The sequence below is a fragment of the Equus caballus genome, chromosome 8 (genome assembly GCF_041296265.1).
Source record: "Equus caballus isolate H_3958 breed thoroughbred chromosome 8, TB-T2T, whole genome shotgun sequence".
Classification (NCBI taxonomy): domain Eukaryota; kingdom Metazoa; phylum Chordata; class Mammalia; order Perissodactyla; family Equidae; genus Equus; species Equus caballus.
The window spans coordinates 65,664,336-65,685,001 of record NC_091691.1 but is presented as its reverse complement, the minus strand read 5'-3'; the positions used below and the strand labels follow the sequence as shown (position 1 = coordinate 65,685,001).

Sequence of the window (20,666 nt, the reverse complement as noted above, 5' to 3'; positions counted from 1 at the left end):
TTTGACTGTCACAAGGGGAGGGGGGGTTGCTATTGCCATCTGATGGGTAGGAGACAGGGATGCTGCTAAACATCCTACAATGCAAACAACAGTCTCTCCCCACCCCCACCATGAAAGATTATTATCTGGTCCAAAATGTCAATAATGCCGAGGCTGAGAAACTCTGTTTTAGTCTCTGAAAGAATTTGCGTAAGATTGATATTATTTCTTATTTAGATGTTGGGTAGAATTTACAAGTGAAGTTTTATGGGTCTGTAGTTTTATTTATGGGAAGTTTCTTTTTTTTTTTTTTTTGAGGAAGATTAGCCCTGAGCTAACTACTGCCAATCTTCCTCTTTTTTGCTGAGGAAGACTGGCCCTGAGCTAACATCCATGCCCATCTTCCTCTGTTTTCATATGTGGGATGCCTACCACAGCATGGCTTTTGCCAAGCAGTGCCATGTCTGCACCCAGGATCCAAACCGGTGAACCCCAGGCCACCGAGAAGCGGAACGTGCGAACTCAACCACTGTGTCACTGGGCTGGCCCCTGGGAAGTTTCTTAAATAGAAATTAAATTTCTTTAACAGATACAGGGCTATTAAGATTTTCTACTTTTTTTCTGGTAACAGTTTTGGTATATTGTCAGTTTCAAGGAATTTATAATATTTAAGTTGCCAAATGTACTTCAAAGAATTGTTCAAAATAATCCTTAATTACTTTTTGAAATATTGTTAGAATCTATGGTGATCTCTTCTTTTTCATTCCTGATATTGGTAACTTGTTTTCCTCTCTATAGTAGATTGATCATCTTGAAAAGGCTTATTAATTTTATTTACATTTTCAAAGACTCAGCTTTTGGCTTTGTAGACTTTCTCTATTGCTTCTTTTCATTTTCACTGCAAGAATTACCAAAGAATGGCTGCTACAAGCTTGAAAGCAGGACAGAAATATAGAAATCCTACAAACTGGGTAATGCTGGGAGAAATCGGAGTTCTGACACAGAATGGTAAGATACTGTTAATGTCCTCGACTTCAGCTGAGACATCAGAAAGTCCACATGCTAGACAAGGGCTTACTGTAAACCTCTAACCAAGCCTAAAATCAAGATGACAAAATAGACAGGGAGGAAGGGGTTTGGAGATTGAGTCTTAGCAATTTAGAATGGCTTGGGAAACATCCTGGGCTTTCCAGAGATCCCCCCTCACAAAGCATATAATCAAACCAATCCAAGTTCAAGGTGATTTAATTACCTTGAATTAAAGCAGGTAATTAAATTGCTGAGAAAGAGCAAAAATCAACACTTTTCAGAAAATAATAAAATCCACATCTCTGAATGTATTATCCATAATATCCAGGATACAATACAAATTGTCAGACACAAAAGAAAGAAAACAATGTGACCCATAGTTAAGAAAAAAAAATCAATTAAAATCAACCAAACATGGCCCAAATATTGGACTTAGCAGATAAAGACTTTATGTAAATCAGCTATTATAAATATGCTAATGGATATAAAGGAAAACATGTCTTTATGGATGAACAGACAGGCAGTCACAGAAGAGAGAAACTCTAAAAAAGAATCAGATGGAAATTCTAGAGCTGAAAACTACAGTGGTTGAAATAAAAATTGGAAAAACAGAGATGAAAGATCAAAGAGTAAGTGAATTTTACGACAGAATCATCAGAAATGACGCAATTTGAAGAACATGGAGAAAAACACTGAAGAAAAATGATCAGTTTCAGGGATCTTAGAGACAATGTTAAGCTGTTTCAGAAACGTAATTAAAGTCACAGAAGAAGAGACAGAAAATAGGATAGAAAAAAATCGAAAAAATCTATTTTAAAGAAATAATGGCAAAATATTTCCCAAATTTGATGAAAAACATTGACCCATAGATCAGTCAAACTGTTGAAAACCAAAGATAAAGAGAATCTTGAAAACAATCAGATAAAAATGTCGACCACTAAAGAAGAATAATGATCTTGACAGTTAACTTCTCAGCAGAACAATGAGGGCCAGAAGATAGTAGAACAATATCTTTAAAGTGCTGAAAGGAAAAAAAAAACCCCTGTCATCCCAGAATTCTGCATCTCATGAAAATACCCTTCAAAAATGGAGAAATAACATTTTCAAACAAACAAAAACAGGGAAAATTTGTTGCCAGCAGACTTGTACTACAAGAAATAATAAAATGTATTTCAGGTTGAAAGAAAATGACACCAGATGGAAACCTGGATCTATAGCAAGAAATGATGAGTATCAGAAATACTACACATGTGAATAAATACAAAAGTCTGTATTTTCTTGTTTTTGTCTTAATGTCATTAAAAGATATATGAATGTTTAAGGCAAAAATGAGAACACTTATTATGGGATTTATAATGCACTGAGCTGTCATGTATATGACTATAATATTACAAAGAATGAGAAGGTAAATATACCTATACAACAGAAAAATTCTTACATTCTACATAAAATGGCACAGTATTAGTACTACATAGACTTTAATAAACTAGGGAAACATATTGTAATCCCTAGAGAAATCACTAAAAAAAATACAAGGAAGTATAGCTAATAAAATAAGAGAAATAAAAAGAGAAAATTGAAAAAAAATTTTTTTATTATTTTCCCTTCCCCCCCAAAAAAAGCAGAGAAGGAGAAATAGAAGAAAAAAGAATAGATGAGATTAACAGAAAGGAGAAAAAAAGCAAAATGTTAGACCTACATCCAACAGCATCAACAATTAAATTAAATGAATTAAACACAAATTATACGGAAGAGATTGTCAGACTAGAGAAAAATGTAGAACCTAAACCATATGCTGTTTACAAGAGTCATACTTCAAATATAAAAGAATAAATAGGTTGGCATAAAAGGATGGAAGAAGATCTGTCATGCAAACAGTACACATGGAAGGCTGGAGTGGTTATATAATATCAAATAAAGTAGACATTAAGAAAAAGAGTAGGGCCGGCTCCGTGGCCAAGTGGTTAAGTTCGCGTGCTCCGCTGCGGCGGCCCAGGGTTCGGATCCTGGGCGCGGAGGTGGCACTGCTCGTCAGGCTACATTGAGGCAGCGTCCCACATCCCACAACTAGAAAGACCTGCAACTAAGATATACAACTGTGTACAGGGGGGGTTTGGGGAGATAACGCAGGAAAAAAAAAAAAAAAAGATTGGCATCAGTTGTTAGCCCAGGTGCCAACCTTAAAAAAAAAAAAAAAAAAGAAAAAAGAAAAAGAGTACTACCAGAGATAAAGAGAAACATTTCATTGTGATTAAAGGGCAAATCATCAGACACACATAACAATCCTAAATACATATGTATCTAACAGAGTTTCAAAATACACATAGCAATACTGATAGACTAAAGGAAAAAGTATATGAATTTATAATAATATCTGAAGATTTTATCAACAGATAGGAAAAAAAGACAAAAATTCAGTGGGTTAGAGGAGAATTGAGTAACACTAGTAATCAATTTGATTGACATATACAGAAGATTACACTCAAGAGCAGAATATACATTTTTAAAAGTGCACATGGAAGAATATTAACCAAGATAGATAGTATGTTAAGCCACAAAACATATTTCAGTATATTTCAAAAGAATGAAATCTCATAGAGTATGTAATTTGACCACAATGGAGTTAAATTAAAAATAAAAAACAAGGTATCTAGAATAACTTCAAGTATTTGGAAGTTATGTAACATACTTCCAAACAACCTATAGGTCAAAAAAAATCACAAAAGAAATTAGTAAATATTTTTAAATGAATGATAATAAAAATACAATGTATCAAGATTTGAGGGATACAGAAGCAGTACTTAGAGGGAAAACAACTTAACTGCTTGTATTAGAAAAGAAGGCAAGTTTAAGATCAATGATATAATGTTCCATCTTATGAAGCTAGAGAAAAAAAGAGCAAAGCAGATATAAACTAAGTACAAGGAAGGAAACAATGAAGAGTAGAAATCAATGAAATAGACAAACAATAGAAACACAAAAGTTGGCCCTTTGAAAATATTAATAAAATTGATAAACTTCTTACTAAGACAAACTATGACAAATAGAAAACTCAACTTACAAATACCAGATATCAGAGGGGATATCACTATAGATTCTACAGATAGTAAAAGAATATTAAGGATATTTCGTGAACAATTTTATGCCACTATATTCAATAACCAAGATGAAATAAAATGCACAGACTTCTTGAAAAATATAACTTGTTAAAACTAATTCAAGAGGAAACAGAAACTATGACTAGCCTCATATCTATTAAAGAAATTGAATTCATAATCAAACCATTCCCACAAAGAAAACCGACCAGATAGCTTCGTTTCACTTGTAAATTTTATCATATTTAAGGAAGAAATATTACTAATCTTACAGAAGTTTCGGTAAATAGGAGGCAACACTGCTCAACTCATTTTATGTTACCATGTGACACCAAAACTTAAGTTATTACAATAAAGGAATACTACAAACTAGTATCTCTCATGAACAAAGACACACAATTCCTTAACAAAATATTAGCAAATTGAATCCAGCAATATATAGGAAGGTACTACATCACGGCCAAATGACTATTTTTCCAAAATGCAATGTTGGCTTAACATTAAAAAATAAATGCATGTAAATCATCACATTAAAAGAATAAAGGAGCAAAACCACATGACTAGATCAATAAATACAGAAAAAGCATTTGACAAAATTCTGACAAAAACTCTCAGCAAACTAGGAATAAAAGAGAACTTACTTCAATCTAATAAAGGGCATCTACCAAAAATCTATATTTAACATTACAGTTATTAGTGAATTACTGAATGTTGTTTCCTTGAGAGAAAAGCAAGAACGTCTTCTTTAACTACTTCTATCCAATATTGTATTGGAAGTTCCAGCCAATGAATAAAGCAAGAATAAGAAATAAAAGATATAAAGCTTGGAAAGGCATAACTAAAGCTGTTATTATTCACAGGCAATGTGACTGTAAACTTGAAAATCCCAAGGAGCCAAAAAAACCCCCCAAAACCAAAAAAACAAAAACGAACCAATCAAACAAAACCCTGCCAGAATATGTGCATTTAGCAAGATTGTAGTATACAAGGTAAATATTCAAAAACCAATAATCTTTCTACATACCACCAATAAATTCAAAGAAAAGTGCGCAAGACTGTTATGTTGAAAACTACATGGTATTACTGAGTTAAATTTTAAAAGATCTAAATAAATTCAGAGATACACCAACTTCATGTGTTGGAAAACTCAATATTTTTAGGATGTCAATTCCCCCCAAATTGATCTAATCATAATTCCACTTCACTAATAGAAATTGATAATTGGAATCTAAAATTTAAAGACAAGAGCTTAGAATAGCTACAAGAATTTTTAATAACAAAAACAAAGTTGGAAGACTTACACTATCTCATTTCAAGATTTACTATAAAGCTAAATAATACAGACTGTGTGACACTGACATAAGAATGGACATATAGATCATTGGAATAGAAATCCATAAATGTGTGTGCCTGAGAGTACATATCCAACTGACTTTTGAAAAGTCATTAGGCAATTCACTGAAGAAAAAATAGTTTTTTCAATAAATGGTGCCAGAATAACTGGATATATGTACAGAAAAAAAAGTTTTTGAACTGTGAGCCTTACCTCACACTACACACAAAAGTATATTTGAAATGGATCACAGACAAGTGTAAAAGTTAAAACTATACAACTCCTATAAGAAAACACAGAAGACCTTTTTTTTTTTTTGAGGAAGATTAGCCCTAACTGTTGCCAATCCTCCTCTTCTTGCTGAGGAAGACTGGCCCTGAGCTAATATCCATGCCCATCTTCCTCTACTTTATATGTGGGATGCCTACCACAACACGGCGTGCCAAGCGATGCCATGTCTGCACTCGGGATCCGAACCGGCGAACCCCAGGCCGCCAAAGCAGAATGTGCGCACTTTGTTGCGTCACCGGGCTGGCCCGGAGAAGATCTTTTTAACTTGAGTCAATAAAAAGTCCTGCTCTTCAAAAACACCATTAAGGAAATAAAAGGCAAATCACACACTAGGAGAAAATATTCATAATACATATATTTGATGAAGGTTTTGCATCCAAAATATACAAAGAATTCCATGTTAAATAATTGTGTTGTTTACTCAGTTAAAACTGGTTAAAATATTTGACAGATACTTTACAAAAGAAGATATATGAATGGCCAATAAACAACATTAAAAGATATGCATCATAATTTCTCATCAAAGAACTGAATATTAAAACCACAATGACATGCCATTTCACATCCACTAAAATGGCTGAAATGAAAATGTCTGACTATATCTAGCTTTAGCAATGACATAGAGCAAATAGGACTCTGACGCTTTGCTGGTGAGATTATAAAGGTATATAGCTTCGGAAAATAGTTTGGCAGTTTCATGTATAGTTAAAAATAAACTTAGAATATGATACAGTAATTATATTCCTAGACCTTTACTTAAGAGAAAGAAAACATATCTACCAAAAGACTGGTACGCAGATGTTTATAGTAGGTGTTTTCTTTTTTTTCTGGCCAAATCTAGAAACAATCTAAATGTCCATCAACAAATGAACTGATAAACAAGTTGTGGTATACTTACACAATGAACTACCATAACTGCAGGCCCTCTAGGACCAGTTCAACTGACCCCATCTTATCAACAGAGTAATTAAGAGTTGTCTTTCAGGAACTGAGACCCCTTGTCCGGTTCAGACCAGTTGAGACCACCAACCCATCAATTGGGTCTGCGCAAATGCTTGATAAGTGGCCTTTTTGACGTCAAGGAACTAAAAGCTACACCCTCAGATCATGGTAACACTGCCATTTTGTGAACATGCATCCCATGAAGAGCCACGAAGCTTGACCACACTTGCACAGATCGTCAATTACCTTACTTCTCCTTACCTCCAATCATCCGTCTCCACACCTCAGACCACCCTGCCCTTCATCCCGTAAATTGTGCCCCAAGCCCTGAAGACAGATCTGAGGGCACATGCCCCGTCTCCTCGCAGATTGGTCTCGCAATATACAGCTACATTTCTTCTCCCAAAAGCTGATGACATAATAATTGGCTTTTTTTATGCACAATGGGCAAGAGAATCCCAATTTTGTGTGGTAACACTACTACTCAGGAATAAAAAAGTAATGGACTAATGAAACATGGAGCAACACAAACATCCAAAACGTACAGTGAGTAAAAGATGCCAGAAACACACATACATACATTATTATTTCATTTATATGAAGATTTAGAACATCCAAAACTATCTCAAGTGATAGAAATCACATCATTGTCTGCCTGGGACAGAGGTCTGTGCGGGAACTTAGTGCAAAGTGGCACAAAGCACTGAGGTGGTGGGTACCTTCTATATTAATTGAGGTGTTAGTTACACAGGTATATCATCTGTTAAAACACATCAAATGACGTGTGCATTTTATTAAATGTAAATTATATTTCAATAAAGTTGATTAAAAAATAAAGTTGAAGAAAACAGCAGAAAAAATGCCACCAAAGAAATTTTTAGATATACTGAGATGTGTATCAAAATTAATAACTATATCTTATTTCCAAAACTACATAGATCCAGACAGTAAACTGAAGAAAGAATCATTGACCATGTACTGTCTACCATTCATTCACTGTGCGAGGCACTGTCAAGTCAAAATCTAATTGTCAGATGATCAGTGTTTCTTATCACTTCTTACAGTCCAGATAAAATGTGTACAAAATTCACTGAGGGGGTATGACTACTAAAGGACAACATTATTCACTGATATGATGAAATTATTAGGGATAGTTTTCTGTTATTTCTATACAGCATCTGTTGGAACTGTGAAAGTGATGGTAAAATGATGAAAATCAAGACAGCAGAAGAAAAGAGGTGGTTAAACTCATGCCATTTAGGACTGCCACACTGTATAACTCACTCAAGTTGCTAAGATTTTATTGAACTGTATCTCCATATTTTAATACTATAAAATATTAGATGGGAAACTCTGAGGAGCCCTGATTTAGGATGGGGGAAGGAAAAAAAAAAATTAGTTCTTCAAGTTTTAAGAAAATTCTAATAATCCAAAGCTCCATGAACTTTTCTTTCTCTTTTGCCCAAATCTCATATCGCGACAGTTCTGTCTGAGCTTGAATGGCAAATTTTAAATGTCATTCAGGACCAATTGAATACCACTTGTATTTGCATTCCTTAAAAAGTGGAAAAACATTAACCTTTTGTTTTATTGAATTAAAATGCCACGGAAATGCTGATGTAGTCTTGGGAGACTGGAATACTTTCACAAAGAAGAATAGCTGTCATTTATTAAACACAAAGAACAATTACTTGATAGGATGCCTTCTGACAAAAAGCAGATTGGTATTCTCATCATAGAAAAGGCATTATAAAAAAAAATCTAGCCAAGACCTCTGAGACTTGAATAATTTAAAGCTGCATTTGGTGCAATTTGAATTTTTCTTTAGGGAGGCAAAGTTAAATACCTTTAATTTGTTCTAATTATTTCAAATTTGCAAGTTAATTATGGCTGATCATTAAATAACAAAAAGGACTATCGTCTCCATAGAGTTTTACCTCCTACCCTCTGCATTACTTAAGCTAGATTTTAGTATGCATGAATTAACTTTCTAAATAATCACACGGTTTGACTAAATGGCTCAGTAAAATGAGCTCTGATCCTCAGAATAAGCATTAATGGACATTAGAAATGCTATTGGGACTCATGTTACTTACATTATAAGTATTTTTAATAGGGCCTTATTTACTAATCTTTATGTACTGTTCGAGTTAGAATACCATACAGATACATTATTCTGCTTTACTGGAGGAAAAGTCCAATCTTTGAGACAATAAAAACAAATGTCCATTTAACACCAAATAAATTCATTTTGAAATTAATGAAGGGATATGACGATGGATTTTAACTTGTTTTAGCTGTTCGTCTCAATGAATCAATCTAGCAAAAATGGTCTGCTTGGTCTGTAAATGGAATATTATGGATCCACTGATGCTAAGTGATTCAAGCAGCAAAAGGAGGTCCAATGAGCCAGTATTTAAATTCCACCAGCTACTTCGAAGAAAGAATTCATTGTTTCTTGTGTTGTGAGAATTTCTAGTTACCATTTATGTGCATACTTGGCTACCAACAAATGTGAAGCCAGATGGCATATAACCCTACTGCTTAGAACTCTTAAAAACAGTTTTCCTAAATGTCCCCACTAAATCTTCATATTCCTCAGGGATGGACCTATTAATGAACAAAATATTCTAAGACCAAAGAGTTTAAAGAACAAAATTTCAAAAACAAAATCTCCATATGCTGTCAGAACTTTCTATTTTCCCACTCCAAAATCATCAATACAAATTTTATTTTCACATATCCAATAAACATTATCTGAGAGCCTACTAGGTGTCAGTTCTGTGTTTGGGCATGGGAATACACAAAGGAACAAGTGATTACCTTTGAATATGTACAAGTAAACAAGAAGAGAGAGCCAGCTCGACAATGAATACATAATGTGGCAGGTGTTATGATGGCAGTATACCACCATAGGCATAAGGGCGAGAGGGAGCTGATAAATATGACAGGAAGCTTGCAAGAAAGGAACGGGGAATCATAAGAGGATGAGGTAAAAAAAAAAAAAAATCACTAAAAAGGAATGATAATTTACTAGCATACACTATGTAAAAGACACTGGCATGGTTCCTGGCTCCAAAAGATGTGGCCATCCTAGTAAAGAATTTACTTATGGGAATATGCCAAATCCCTTAGGTGTGCTGGGTAGCATAAAGGTCTCTGGAAGACAACAGGTACTTTAGAGGCAGAAAAGATATAATTTAGATGTGCTTGGCATAGGAAAGAGAGGAGTCTGACCCTGAGGAGTAGCTAGAGCAGCACAGTAGTTTAGAATATTAGCTTTAGTGTCAGACACAACTGGGTACTGGATAGCTAATTATAAGTTCTGATAGATGTGATTTCTCAAGCGAGTTACTTAACCTCTCTGGGCCTCATTTCCTCATTTATAAAGTGAAGTTAATAATAGTATGTAACTCATAAGGTTGTTGTGAGGATGAAATGAATTAACATATGTACGATATGCAAAGGGATGCCTAGCTCATAAATACTACCTAAGTGTTAGCTTCCATTATTATCATTATTCTTATTACTACTAAGTGAGGCAACATTTAAAAGACTTAGAGCAATATCTAGTACACAGTAGGTATTCAATAAGTTATTACAGACTAGCTGAATAGGCAGATGGCATAATTGCTGAGAATTATAGAGAAAGAGTAGGTCATTGGGTTGGGGGAGTGGGTAACTGAATTGGATCTGAAAACCTTGAATTTGAGGGACCTATAAATCATTTGGGCTAGATAATGTTATCATACAGTTATAAGAATAGGTTTGGACGTCAGGAGGGAAAAGCTGATACCTGAGATAAAGATTTTAGAGTTATCGTCATTGAGATATGATCTAAATTCATGGGAATGAATTAAATTTCCCACAGAGAGAAGTCTATTGATATCTAAACAGTAGGTAGAGGCAAAGGAAGCAGTAAAATACTTTGCAGGGAGGGGAAGCAAAAGCCAACAGGGCCAGAATCTCCGACAGGGAGACAAGCAGAGAGAGAAAAAAGGATAGTGTCAAAAAAACAAGGAAATGAAAGAGATATCAGAAAGGTTAGCTGGCTCTTGACAAGTCAAGTAAGATGAAGGCTGAAAAAAAGTACAAAGATTTGGGAATTGGGAGGATGCTTATGACCATGGGGAACACAGTTTTAGTTGAGTGATACATAGGTGAGGAATAAATGGAAGTGAGGAAGTGGAAGCAGAGATGTAGATTGTGCTCTCAAGAAGTTTGGAAAAAAGAATGGAAAGATAGGGCAGTGTTGCAATAGTAAGGCAAAGATGAAGGTATTTCTTTTTTTTTTTTTTAAGGAGAAGGATCTTCGAGCATGTAGAAAATGAGCCTGAAGACGTATGACAAGAGGTATTGATGCAGCGAAATTGCTAGGAAAATAGGAAGGGAATGTGACTGAGGCACTGACGCAGGAGACTTTGGATTTGAGATCCCTCTGGGAACGCTAAGCAATGGCACCTGATGGGCACTTTAAAATGCGAACTCTGGAGAGGTCAGTGCTTCACACAAGGATGTGACCCTCACCATACAATTAGAGACTAGGGCAGACCTCATTTTTAGTGATGGTACACTTTACACTTGAAGATGTCACCAGATCTTAATTTGCTCCCTCACCAAAGGGAATGTAGCTAGAATTTCATTAATTATAATATCTTTATTTTAATTCTTCCCACAAGAAAAAGCAACAGAGTTAAGAAAAAGAGAATGGGAATGAAGCTGTGCTAAATAAAACACTGTGCTGTAGGCATCACCAAATCCCTAATTTGAGGGATTTGCTCTGATTCCAGAAATGCCTTCAGAATTTCTCTATGGTATCCAACAAGGAAAATAGCTCTTTAAGTCAATTAATGTATATTTAAATGTAGAATGTGTACTTTTTTTTAACTTTTTAAAAGTATGTAAGAGAAGGTTAACATTTGGGAAGATGAAAATGTCAGTTTAATATAAACTAAGAGATGCAGGTATAAACAAAACTACGAAGATTGTCCACTACACAATCAGTTTCCTAAGAGCAGATACCACGCCCCACTCTTCTCTGAATCTCTAACAATGCCTTCCAAGGGGATGTACACAGAAAAGAGGCCCAACATACATCTACTGAAGAGATGATTATAATTTGGAAAGCATTTGTGGGATTAAAACAACAGGACACTGAGTTAGTTAACTGTTATCTCTTCCTTGCATTGTAGACCAATCACAGTCATTCCTAGATTGATAATCTATATTTTAATTTTATCAGAGCATGCACTTATGAAGATTCAAAAATCAGGCACAAGATGAGAAAGACAGTATGAGGACATGTTTATAGTATGCTAAAAAACAGCTTGCAAACAAAACGTCAATACGAAATTTTAGAATCAAGGCCAATCCAATCCAAGTTACCAAAGACCTATAAATTAATTGGAAATGTTGAAAAACCTAATGGTGGTCAGTTAAGGACTGCGATTGAAAATCTCCCTGAAGAAAACCAAGGTCCAACTGTGAATCAAAACACAACCAGAGCGTTACTCTGATACAAGGTGAGGACCATGTTTCTGTTATCTCTAAAGCAGTAGTTCTCAAAATGTGGGCCAAGGATGTAAAACATATTTTCATAACAATACTAAGATGTTATGTGTCCTTTTCAGTTTCATTCTCTTATGAGTGTACAGTGAAATTTTCCAGGAGATACATGACATGTGACATCACAACAGATTGAACGCAGAAGCAGATGTGAGAAAACAAAAGCCAGACATTAAAGAGATTTGCAAAAATTGAAAGCAATGATACTCTTCTCACTAAATTTTTTTGTTTTGGAAAATATAGTTTTCATAAAAATACATTATTTATATCAATATGAAATGAGTTTACTACTATTATTTTTAAATGAATAAATATTAAAAAATTTTTAATTTCTAAAAAGTATTAATAATCTACGTTAAAAAGATATAATGTACATAAAAGCTCTTTGGAGTACTCAGTAAAGTTTAAGAGTGTAAAGGCGTCCTGAGATCAGAATGTGTGAGAACTGCTACTCTATACAGCATGATAAATGATGAGGCTATGGAAATAATGATCAACATGTTCCTTGGGAAACTCAATGTGGCATCCATATGGAAGATTCCAGAGAATTAATGGTAGAAGAAGATTTTCATGCAAAGTTTTTAATTAAAAAAATTAGTAAACAATAGAATTGACTTTTGGGGGGTGTATATAGTTCTATGAATTTTAACACATACATAGATTCTTTTAGCCATCACCACAATCAAGATACAAAATGGTTTCATCATCCTAAAAAAACTCCCCTTACAATTCCTATGTAGTCATACCTTCCTCCCATCCCTAACTTCTGGCAACCACTGATATGTTCTCCATCACTACAGTTTTGTCTTTTCCAGAGGGCCATGTAACTGGAATCAAACAGGATTCAATTTTTTTTTTTTTTTTTTTTAAGATTGGCTTCTTTCATTCAGGACAATGTCTTTGAGATTCATCTAAGTTGTCATGTATATCAATCGTTCCTTTTTATTTCTAAGTAGTATTCCATTGTATGGACTTATCACGGTTTGTTTATCCATTTACCCATAGAAGGACATGTGTGTGGCTTCTAGGTTCTGGCTATCGCAAATAAAGTTACTATGAACCTTCACGTAACTAAAAGAAGCCCTTAAATTTCTAACAAAGGGTAAAGTAGGAAGTGTTCCGGCTCTTACCACTGATAATGGCATGTTTAAAAACGAGTCCTGTTCCTTCATTCTCAACAAAAGTTTTGTAAAAAACTTTAAAAGTACCATCCAAAGTTCCTGAGATCAGACCAAATCATTTACATTAAAGGAATGTTTATTTCCCATTTATTGAAGGAAAGTCAACAAACTCCTTGAGAATTTATCAGGAGTTCCAAATCCAATTTGCCCTTTCCCTCTGCCCATTCAAGAGACTCACATGAACTTCACCTGATCAAGAAGTGCCACAAAAATAACCCATTTTCTGGCATTTACAGAATCATGTGTTTTAGGGCTTGACTGCTGAGCAAAACAACTAGCAAGAGAGCATCAAAAGGCTTCCTTGTCTCCTTGGACCAAATAGAGCTAAGAATCTCCCTTTAAGGCTTTGATTATTATGTAGGGGATAACCAAGCTGGAAACATGAGACTTAGAATCAATGAACCTTCTACAAAAATCCTGGGTGCACCAGTATGCTACAACACCTTTTATGTTTTCATACACTCAATATGACCATAAGTATATACACACCATTCTCCACCACAGGGGCCCTTAGAACTGGCTAACAGCCATTGATGGCTGGAAGCTTTTGGTAGATAAACAGCAATTTTGAAATCCATTTTTTTAATTTTTGCCAACGGATTCTATTCATAGAACCATCATCTACTGAAGCAAATGAGAATGTAGTAGAAAGCTGAGCAAAAAGAAAAAATAGCATTTTAGACAGATTTAAAGAAAACACTTAACAGGACCTATAATTAGAGCAGCCAGCTTTGAGCTATAAAATCATGGATTTCTTATAGTTTGTATGGGCCATGCCTTGGCACCCATTTGACCCAGAACCCTCCAACAGAATGAAAAGCCCCAGAGTATAAGGATAAAATGAAAGCCTTTAATTACCCCAGTGTGACTAGTTTAAAGGAAATCAATCACACTATCTTAATGATAATAGTTATATATAATTTACATGTTCTTCTCATATAACATTTGTTGCTATTGGCATTACTGTACAGTCACTAAATGAACCATAGTTTTTGAATTCCACAATTTAAAATTGGTTTCTGTTGAGCTGTGCTGTTTTGCAAAAAGATTTCTGTGCAGTAAGTGTGTTTCATCAAAAACCTCACTGCTAGGTGTCATGCTGGATTGCTTGTTGGAAAAAAGTGAGAGGTAGGAGCAGGAAGTTGCTAAGTATGAGTATATAATAACCACTTGGCCGTGAAAAACAAATCATGACACCATATTATGTTTATTAGCTCATTTATTTAGAGATTCAATCTCCTTTTGCATCGCTCAAAGGCTCTGCAAACACAGAATCAAGGGATCAGAAACCATGGTTCAAAAGGTTGACTTCAAATAGCACTACTCAGCCACCTTTGGCACATACCTGCTCTGGAAAGGAAGGGCAATTTTGATACTCCTTTGATCTCTAGGGGCCATAAAAATATGCAAAAGCTATTTGCTAAAGATAATGATAATAGTATTAGAATAAAATGTTTACTGAACATCAGTTACATTATAGCAGGACATGTAAGACTTTTAAATTAATTTACACAACAAGCACAACCCGAGCTTAGAAAGGCCCTTGTCTAGTTGGTCCACAAACTAGACATCACCAGAACAACACGAGAGCTTTCTGAAAATACAGATTCCTGGGCCTCATCCACAGAAATTGTAATTTAATAGGTCGAGGCTAAATGTCCTTGGTTTCTTCCATTATTTCTCCTATAACATAGGCTTCAGTTTCCATAGCTCCATGACAGGAATAAATAATATCTATCTATAAGATTCCCTCTAAACACTGTTTTAGCTGCATCCCACAGGTCTTGATATGTTGTGTTTTCACCTTAATTCGGTTCCATATTTTCAATTTTAACTGCAGAATCAGCATGCCCTACAAAATAATTTATATTTTTATCAGATACACATTTTATCATTTTCCCTGCAGCCCTACAAGCATGGGTATCACGACTCTCTAATTTTTGCCAATATGAAGAATGAGAAGTGACAGCTGACTGCTTTTTCCTTGAAGAGTAAGAAGTCAGTCACGTAAGACTCCAGGGATAGACCATTCCAGGCACAGGAAACTGCAAGTACAAAGAGATGGGGATGAAAATCAGTTTAGTGTATTCAAGGAATTGCGAAGGCACTGTGGCTGGAATATGCTGAGCAGAGTGACAGCAGTAAACAATGAGATCAGAGAGGTATTCAAGGACCATATCACGCAGGGCCTTGTAAACTGGGGCAGAGTTTAGATTTGTATTTCAAGTATGCATTGGAAGCTATTAGAGGGTTTTTGGCAGAGGACTGACATGATTCTGACACACATTTTTAAAATGACCACTCTGACTACTGTGTCAAGGATGGGCTGTAGGAACTACAAGTAGAAACAGAAACATCAATTAGCAGGCAACTGGAATAATCTGGGTGGAAATGGTGGCGGTTTCGATTAGAGTGGAAGCAATGGAAGTCAAGGGAAGATGACAGAAAGGGAATAATCTGAGAAGTAGGGTCAACAGGACTTACTAATGAACTGGATATGGAGAGTGAAGGGAGGAGGGAAATAAGTCAAGGTGGTTTGCACAGTTTTTGACTTGAGCAACAGAGCACAAATCTATTTGAAATGGGTAAGAAGAAAAGTATAAGTTTGGGTTTTCTAAACATCCTTTTTTGTCATCTTGGTGGTATTCTATAGGAGACAGTGATAACTACATGTTCAATCTGCTTTCTTAGATCATAAATCATCTTATAATTCAGAATCATGTCCAGAATTAATGTCTAGTTCACTGGATTATAATATGAAGAATCTACTTCTTTTTTAAATTTTAAATGAAATTTATCCATCTTCGGCCTCCCGGCACCTCCACAGTCTTCCACAAATCTTAAAGGTTACTGATAAAGGTTCAGTAGCCTTATCAACAGGACCTTTTATTACCCTGAGATGTTTATAAATATAAACATATAAACATATGTATATGTATACACGTATTTTAAATAAACTCCTCACCTAAATTTTGCTTCAGTTTTCTTGTACCAGTGGTTGTTCTACTCTTTCTAGACCAAAGATTACTCATCTTGAGAAGAAAAATAGTATTTGGGTAATGTTTCATATTCTTTGGCATGTGCTAACACATCATAGGCCCTAAATAATAAGCCTATCCTTGGTTTGCCCTTAATCTGTCAAACAAAATCAAATAAGCTATTTCAGTCATCCATGGCATGTTTTAAAACCCTAAACTTATTTGGGGCTTTAGTGCATTTGATAGCATTCTTAGCTTTCTTTCAAATTCTCTTATACCCACCCTTAGATATATATCTTCCTATTTTTGCAGCCATGATCTAAAGAATTCTCTCTCAATTCCTCAATTAATTTATGTTTGCATGGTCAGAATTATACTTTTGATAATTTCCCAGGTCTTCTGACTCTATCCTTTTGAGTCTCAGATCAGAAAATCATGCTTTTCTTTTTTCTGCCTTTCTTTAGTTACACATCTAATTATGACCAATTTTTCATTTGTCAGAACTAGGCTGAGCATGACAACTCTACTGGTTGCCTTCATTTCCTTTTAGGTTATGAAATGCTAACTTGCAGTCAAGAATTCGTAGAGTGGAATAAGATTTCCAGTTTTCATTTCTCTTTCATTTTACTCAAATGCCCTCCAGTACAAGAACAAGTGAGAATGCTTTCTCTCTTAAGTCTGAAAATCACCCCATGAAGTGTTCTTAAGGACTGGGGAAACCAAGGCTTAGCAAGGGTAAATAATTCACCCAAGTTCATACAACTAGTAAGTGGCGGAGCTGAGATTTGATCCCAGGTCTCACTGCCGAGCTTGAGCTGTTAGGTCACGCGCTACACTGCCTTGTAATAAGCCACTCCCATATTCCCAATTCCATAATGTAGGATTACAGAATTCTACAATTGTATATATTTTCCCGACATACATTCCTACTTCAATGTCCTAAGAGATCTGCTTTTCAAAAAAGCAGTACAAATTCAACATTCCTAAAATCAGTTGGACAGGCAATGCCACCAGACATCTTTTCTGCGATTTCCTGGTCAGTTCTGCTTCCCTCTCTCAAGCCCTTCACAGCAGTAATTTCAAGCCTTTTTTACTCTTCAAATCTTTAATCCCACTCTCAATCGCCCTATACTTTCCTAACCTCCCCTACCACACTCAAATAGATCATCCCATCTCTTACTTTACAGGAAAAATTGAGACTATCATACAGGAACACTTTACTTACCTGCTAAAAAACCTATAAACTTAAAAATAAGTTTCCACATTCCCTCCTGTTACAGTGGGTAAAGTCTTCCTTCTCTTGACTGAAGTTAATCTCCCACCTGTGATTCGGATTCCATTTCCTGTATTGCAGGGATCTCGTTTCACCGATAATTCCCTCTCTCCTGTATTTCCCACCTCTTCATCTTTACTGTCTCCTTACCAGCTACATTTAAGTATCTGTTTCTTACCTCGCTCAAGAAAACCCTTCTTTGACTCTACGACTGCTTGCAGCTACGGCTCCCTGCCTCCTCTCCCCTTCATGGCTAAGCCCCTTTGTCATTACCATTTCCTCATCTTCCACTCAATCCAAAGCCCATCATCTTCCATCCCCACCATCTCTGTTGCTAAGTCCAGTGGCACATTTTCAGACTTATCACACTTGCTCTTTCAGCATGATACAAAGATCATCACTCCCTTCTTCAAACACTTTCTCTCCTTGATTTTATGATGTCATTTTTCTCTTGGTTTTTCACCAGTTTTCCTCACTGCTTGTCTCAGTTTTCATTACAGGCTCTTCTTCCTCTACCTATTCATGAAAAGTTATTTGGGGCTCTCTTTTAGCTTGATGTTATGTCATCTAAATGTCCTCAAATTTTAAATGTTTAAAAACATTGTGTTAACCAAACACTATATCTGTAGGCTTGATTCAGCCAGGCCACCAGTTTCAGCCTCCTGCCATAATCTCCCTTAGAGATTGTTAGGTTTTCCTTGGTTTCAATGACCATTCATATGTTTTACACACACACACGCATACAGATACATTCTCTGCCAAACATGTCATCTATTCATTTATTTACCCAAATAATAAATATGAGGCCTACGTCCTGTGCAGAAACTTAAAGCCCAGTGCAAGTGTTTCCATTTTATTTTCAACGTGCTGAATACCAGATATTTTCTTATGTGAAATATGAGCATTTTCTTCTCGTCTGTTCATCAGGTCATGTCTACTATCCTATATAATATGCTCATAGTTTTATCCCTCTAGCTCCTCTGTATCCACTTTAAAGTTCTCTGGATAGGACAGCTAGCTCCCTATGTTCTTCCCAATCATCATATAAAGTACTCCATTTTCAGCTAAGACCCATTTTTCTAGTTGAGTGAGGACATGGTCCCATAATTCAAACATATTTTTGTGGTCTGTAGTTATATCTTCGGACTTAAATGAATAATTAGATTTGAAGAGTCTCAACAAGTTCTCTATAATAATATGGACAGAGGATGTAATGATGGCACACTTTCTTATGAATTATGTCAGGTCTATATAACGTTACCTCCAAACTTGTATAATGCAATCATCAACTAACCTGGTGGACTCCCTTCTTATAGAAGACAACAGCAGATTTCCTTGATTCTGCTAGAACTTTGAAATTTTCTTTACTGTTTCTGTGCTTTTCAAATTATTGGACATATACCTAATGGTAACTGAATTTATTCTTTTCCAAATTTCTTTACTTAGTTTGCATATTGATAAAATGAGAGAGCTGGATCACACCTCTCTCTATAGGCTCTTTAAGCTCTATAACTGTAAAAATTCATCTTCATATTCTGGCTTTTATTATTTTCATTATAACTTTTCAAGGAACACAATTTCTGCCGTATGAGTATGGTAGAACAGACTGTTTTTCCTCTCTTTATACTGTCACATTTTTCTGCTTGCCACCTACCTGACAGTACTTTTCCCCTCTTAAGAAACCTAGAAATTTCTAAAACCTACATGCTTGCTCAGAATCTTATACTACCAGATTCCTTTTAGTTTCTTCACTCTTTCTAGAAACTCTTCAAACTTTCTAACGAGGTCAAGTTTAAAAAGGTATCTCTTTTTCACTTTTCCCTCAAAGACACCTGCTTGCATGTGAAACTCTTATGACTGAAAGACAATCGGAGCAAAATTTCCATAAGTCGTCAGAATAGTAAACTCCCTCGTGGCTAGGAATTTCACTTTCAGGCAGAACCAGAGCCTTTTCTGGTTCTCCTTGAGAGTTCCTGGGTTGGCTCTCTGGACAAACTGCCAGACCTTTTGATTTCTTTAGTAAAACCATTCCTTTCTCATACCACCCAGCATTTCTGCCCTTCACTTTACTAACAAAGTAACAAAGATTATATAATCCCTTTACCAAACTGGGAGGAATTGGAAATAATTACTCAGTTCTTCTCATCCTCCTTTCTTTGCAGATAAGGTCAATTTGCTTTTTTCCCCTCTTCCAGTTTAGCTAAAGTAACTTCTGTGTATCATTTTACAAGGACACAAGCAAATAAAAAAACACCTGACATTACTATTCTTATGGAGGGCATTTTAGTAAGTGTTGCTGGGATTCAGTGCAATCAAGTTCTGTTTACAATCTCACCTTTTCTTCCTGCTTAAGTAGTGTAGCTACCACTAGACCACACTAAGTAGTCATCAACTACCTAGTACACGTAAAATCAAGATGACTTTTTTAAAAAACCTATGCTTTCTCTGATTTATTTGCACAATGTTCTGCCTTTATACTTTCCTAGTTTTGAAAATAAAGTTTTCATTTCAGATTTCCAGAGAAGTTTGAAGACGTTACAGAGAGATCTCATATACCCTTCATCGAGCTTCCCCTAAAGGTAACATTTCACAATACTATGGTACTTTTATTAAAACTAAGAAAACAGCATTGGTACATTACTACTAACTAATCTCTAGACTATTAGGATTTCATCAGTTTTTATACTTATGCCTTTGTTGTTGTTCCAGGATCCATTCCACATGGCATTTAGTCATCATGCCTCCTTAGTTTCCTATGATCTGTGACAGTTGCTCAGTCTTTCCTTGTCTTTCACGATCTTACCTGACCAGTTTTGAGAACTAGCCAGGTATTTTGTATAACGTTCCTCAATTTGTATTTGTCTGTTGTTTCTCCTGTGTTTAGTAGAACGTTACGAGTGTTTGGGAAGAATACTGCAGAAGTGACATTCCCTCCTTATCACATTGTGTCAGGGGTTACATGACACCAACAGGACTAATCACTGGTGACATTAACCTTGG

General features: G+C 35.5%; 1 protein-coding gene and 1 long non-coding RNA gene across 21 annotated transcripts in view; one reads left to right on the top strand and one right to left on the bottom strand.

Annotated features, from left to right (window-relative positions):
* Positions 1-20,666, bottom strand: part of KIAA1328 (KIAA1328 ortholog) — a 342,578-nt gene that overhangs the window by 70,177 nt on the left and 251,735 nt on the right. Inside the window, exon 8 of one of the 20 annotated variants that reach the window (XM_070220978.1) lies at positions 14,617-15,460. The exons of the other annotated variants lie outside the window; for them this stretch is intronic. Coding sequence (XP_070077079.1) covers positions 15,415-15,460 — 46 coding nt within the window. The 3' untranslated portion in view covers positions 14,617-15,414. Of the gene's footprint in view, positions 1-14,616; positions 15,461-20,666 lie in introns of those variants that run through there. 20 annotated transcript variants of the gene reach the window in all.
* LOC111774831 (uncharacterized) lies at positions 7,147-20,313 on the top strand. The gene is made up of 5 exons (XR_011421021.1): positions 7,147-7,215; positions 10,971-11,164; positions 11,912-12,191; positions 15,322-15,422; positions 20,179-20,313. It is a non-coding gene; the product is annotated as an uncharacterized lncRNA (long non-coding RNA).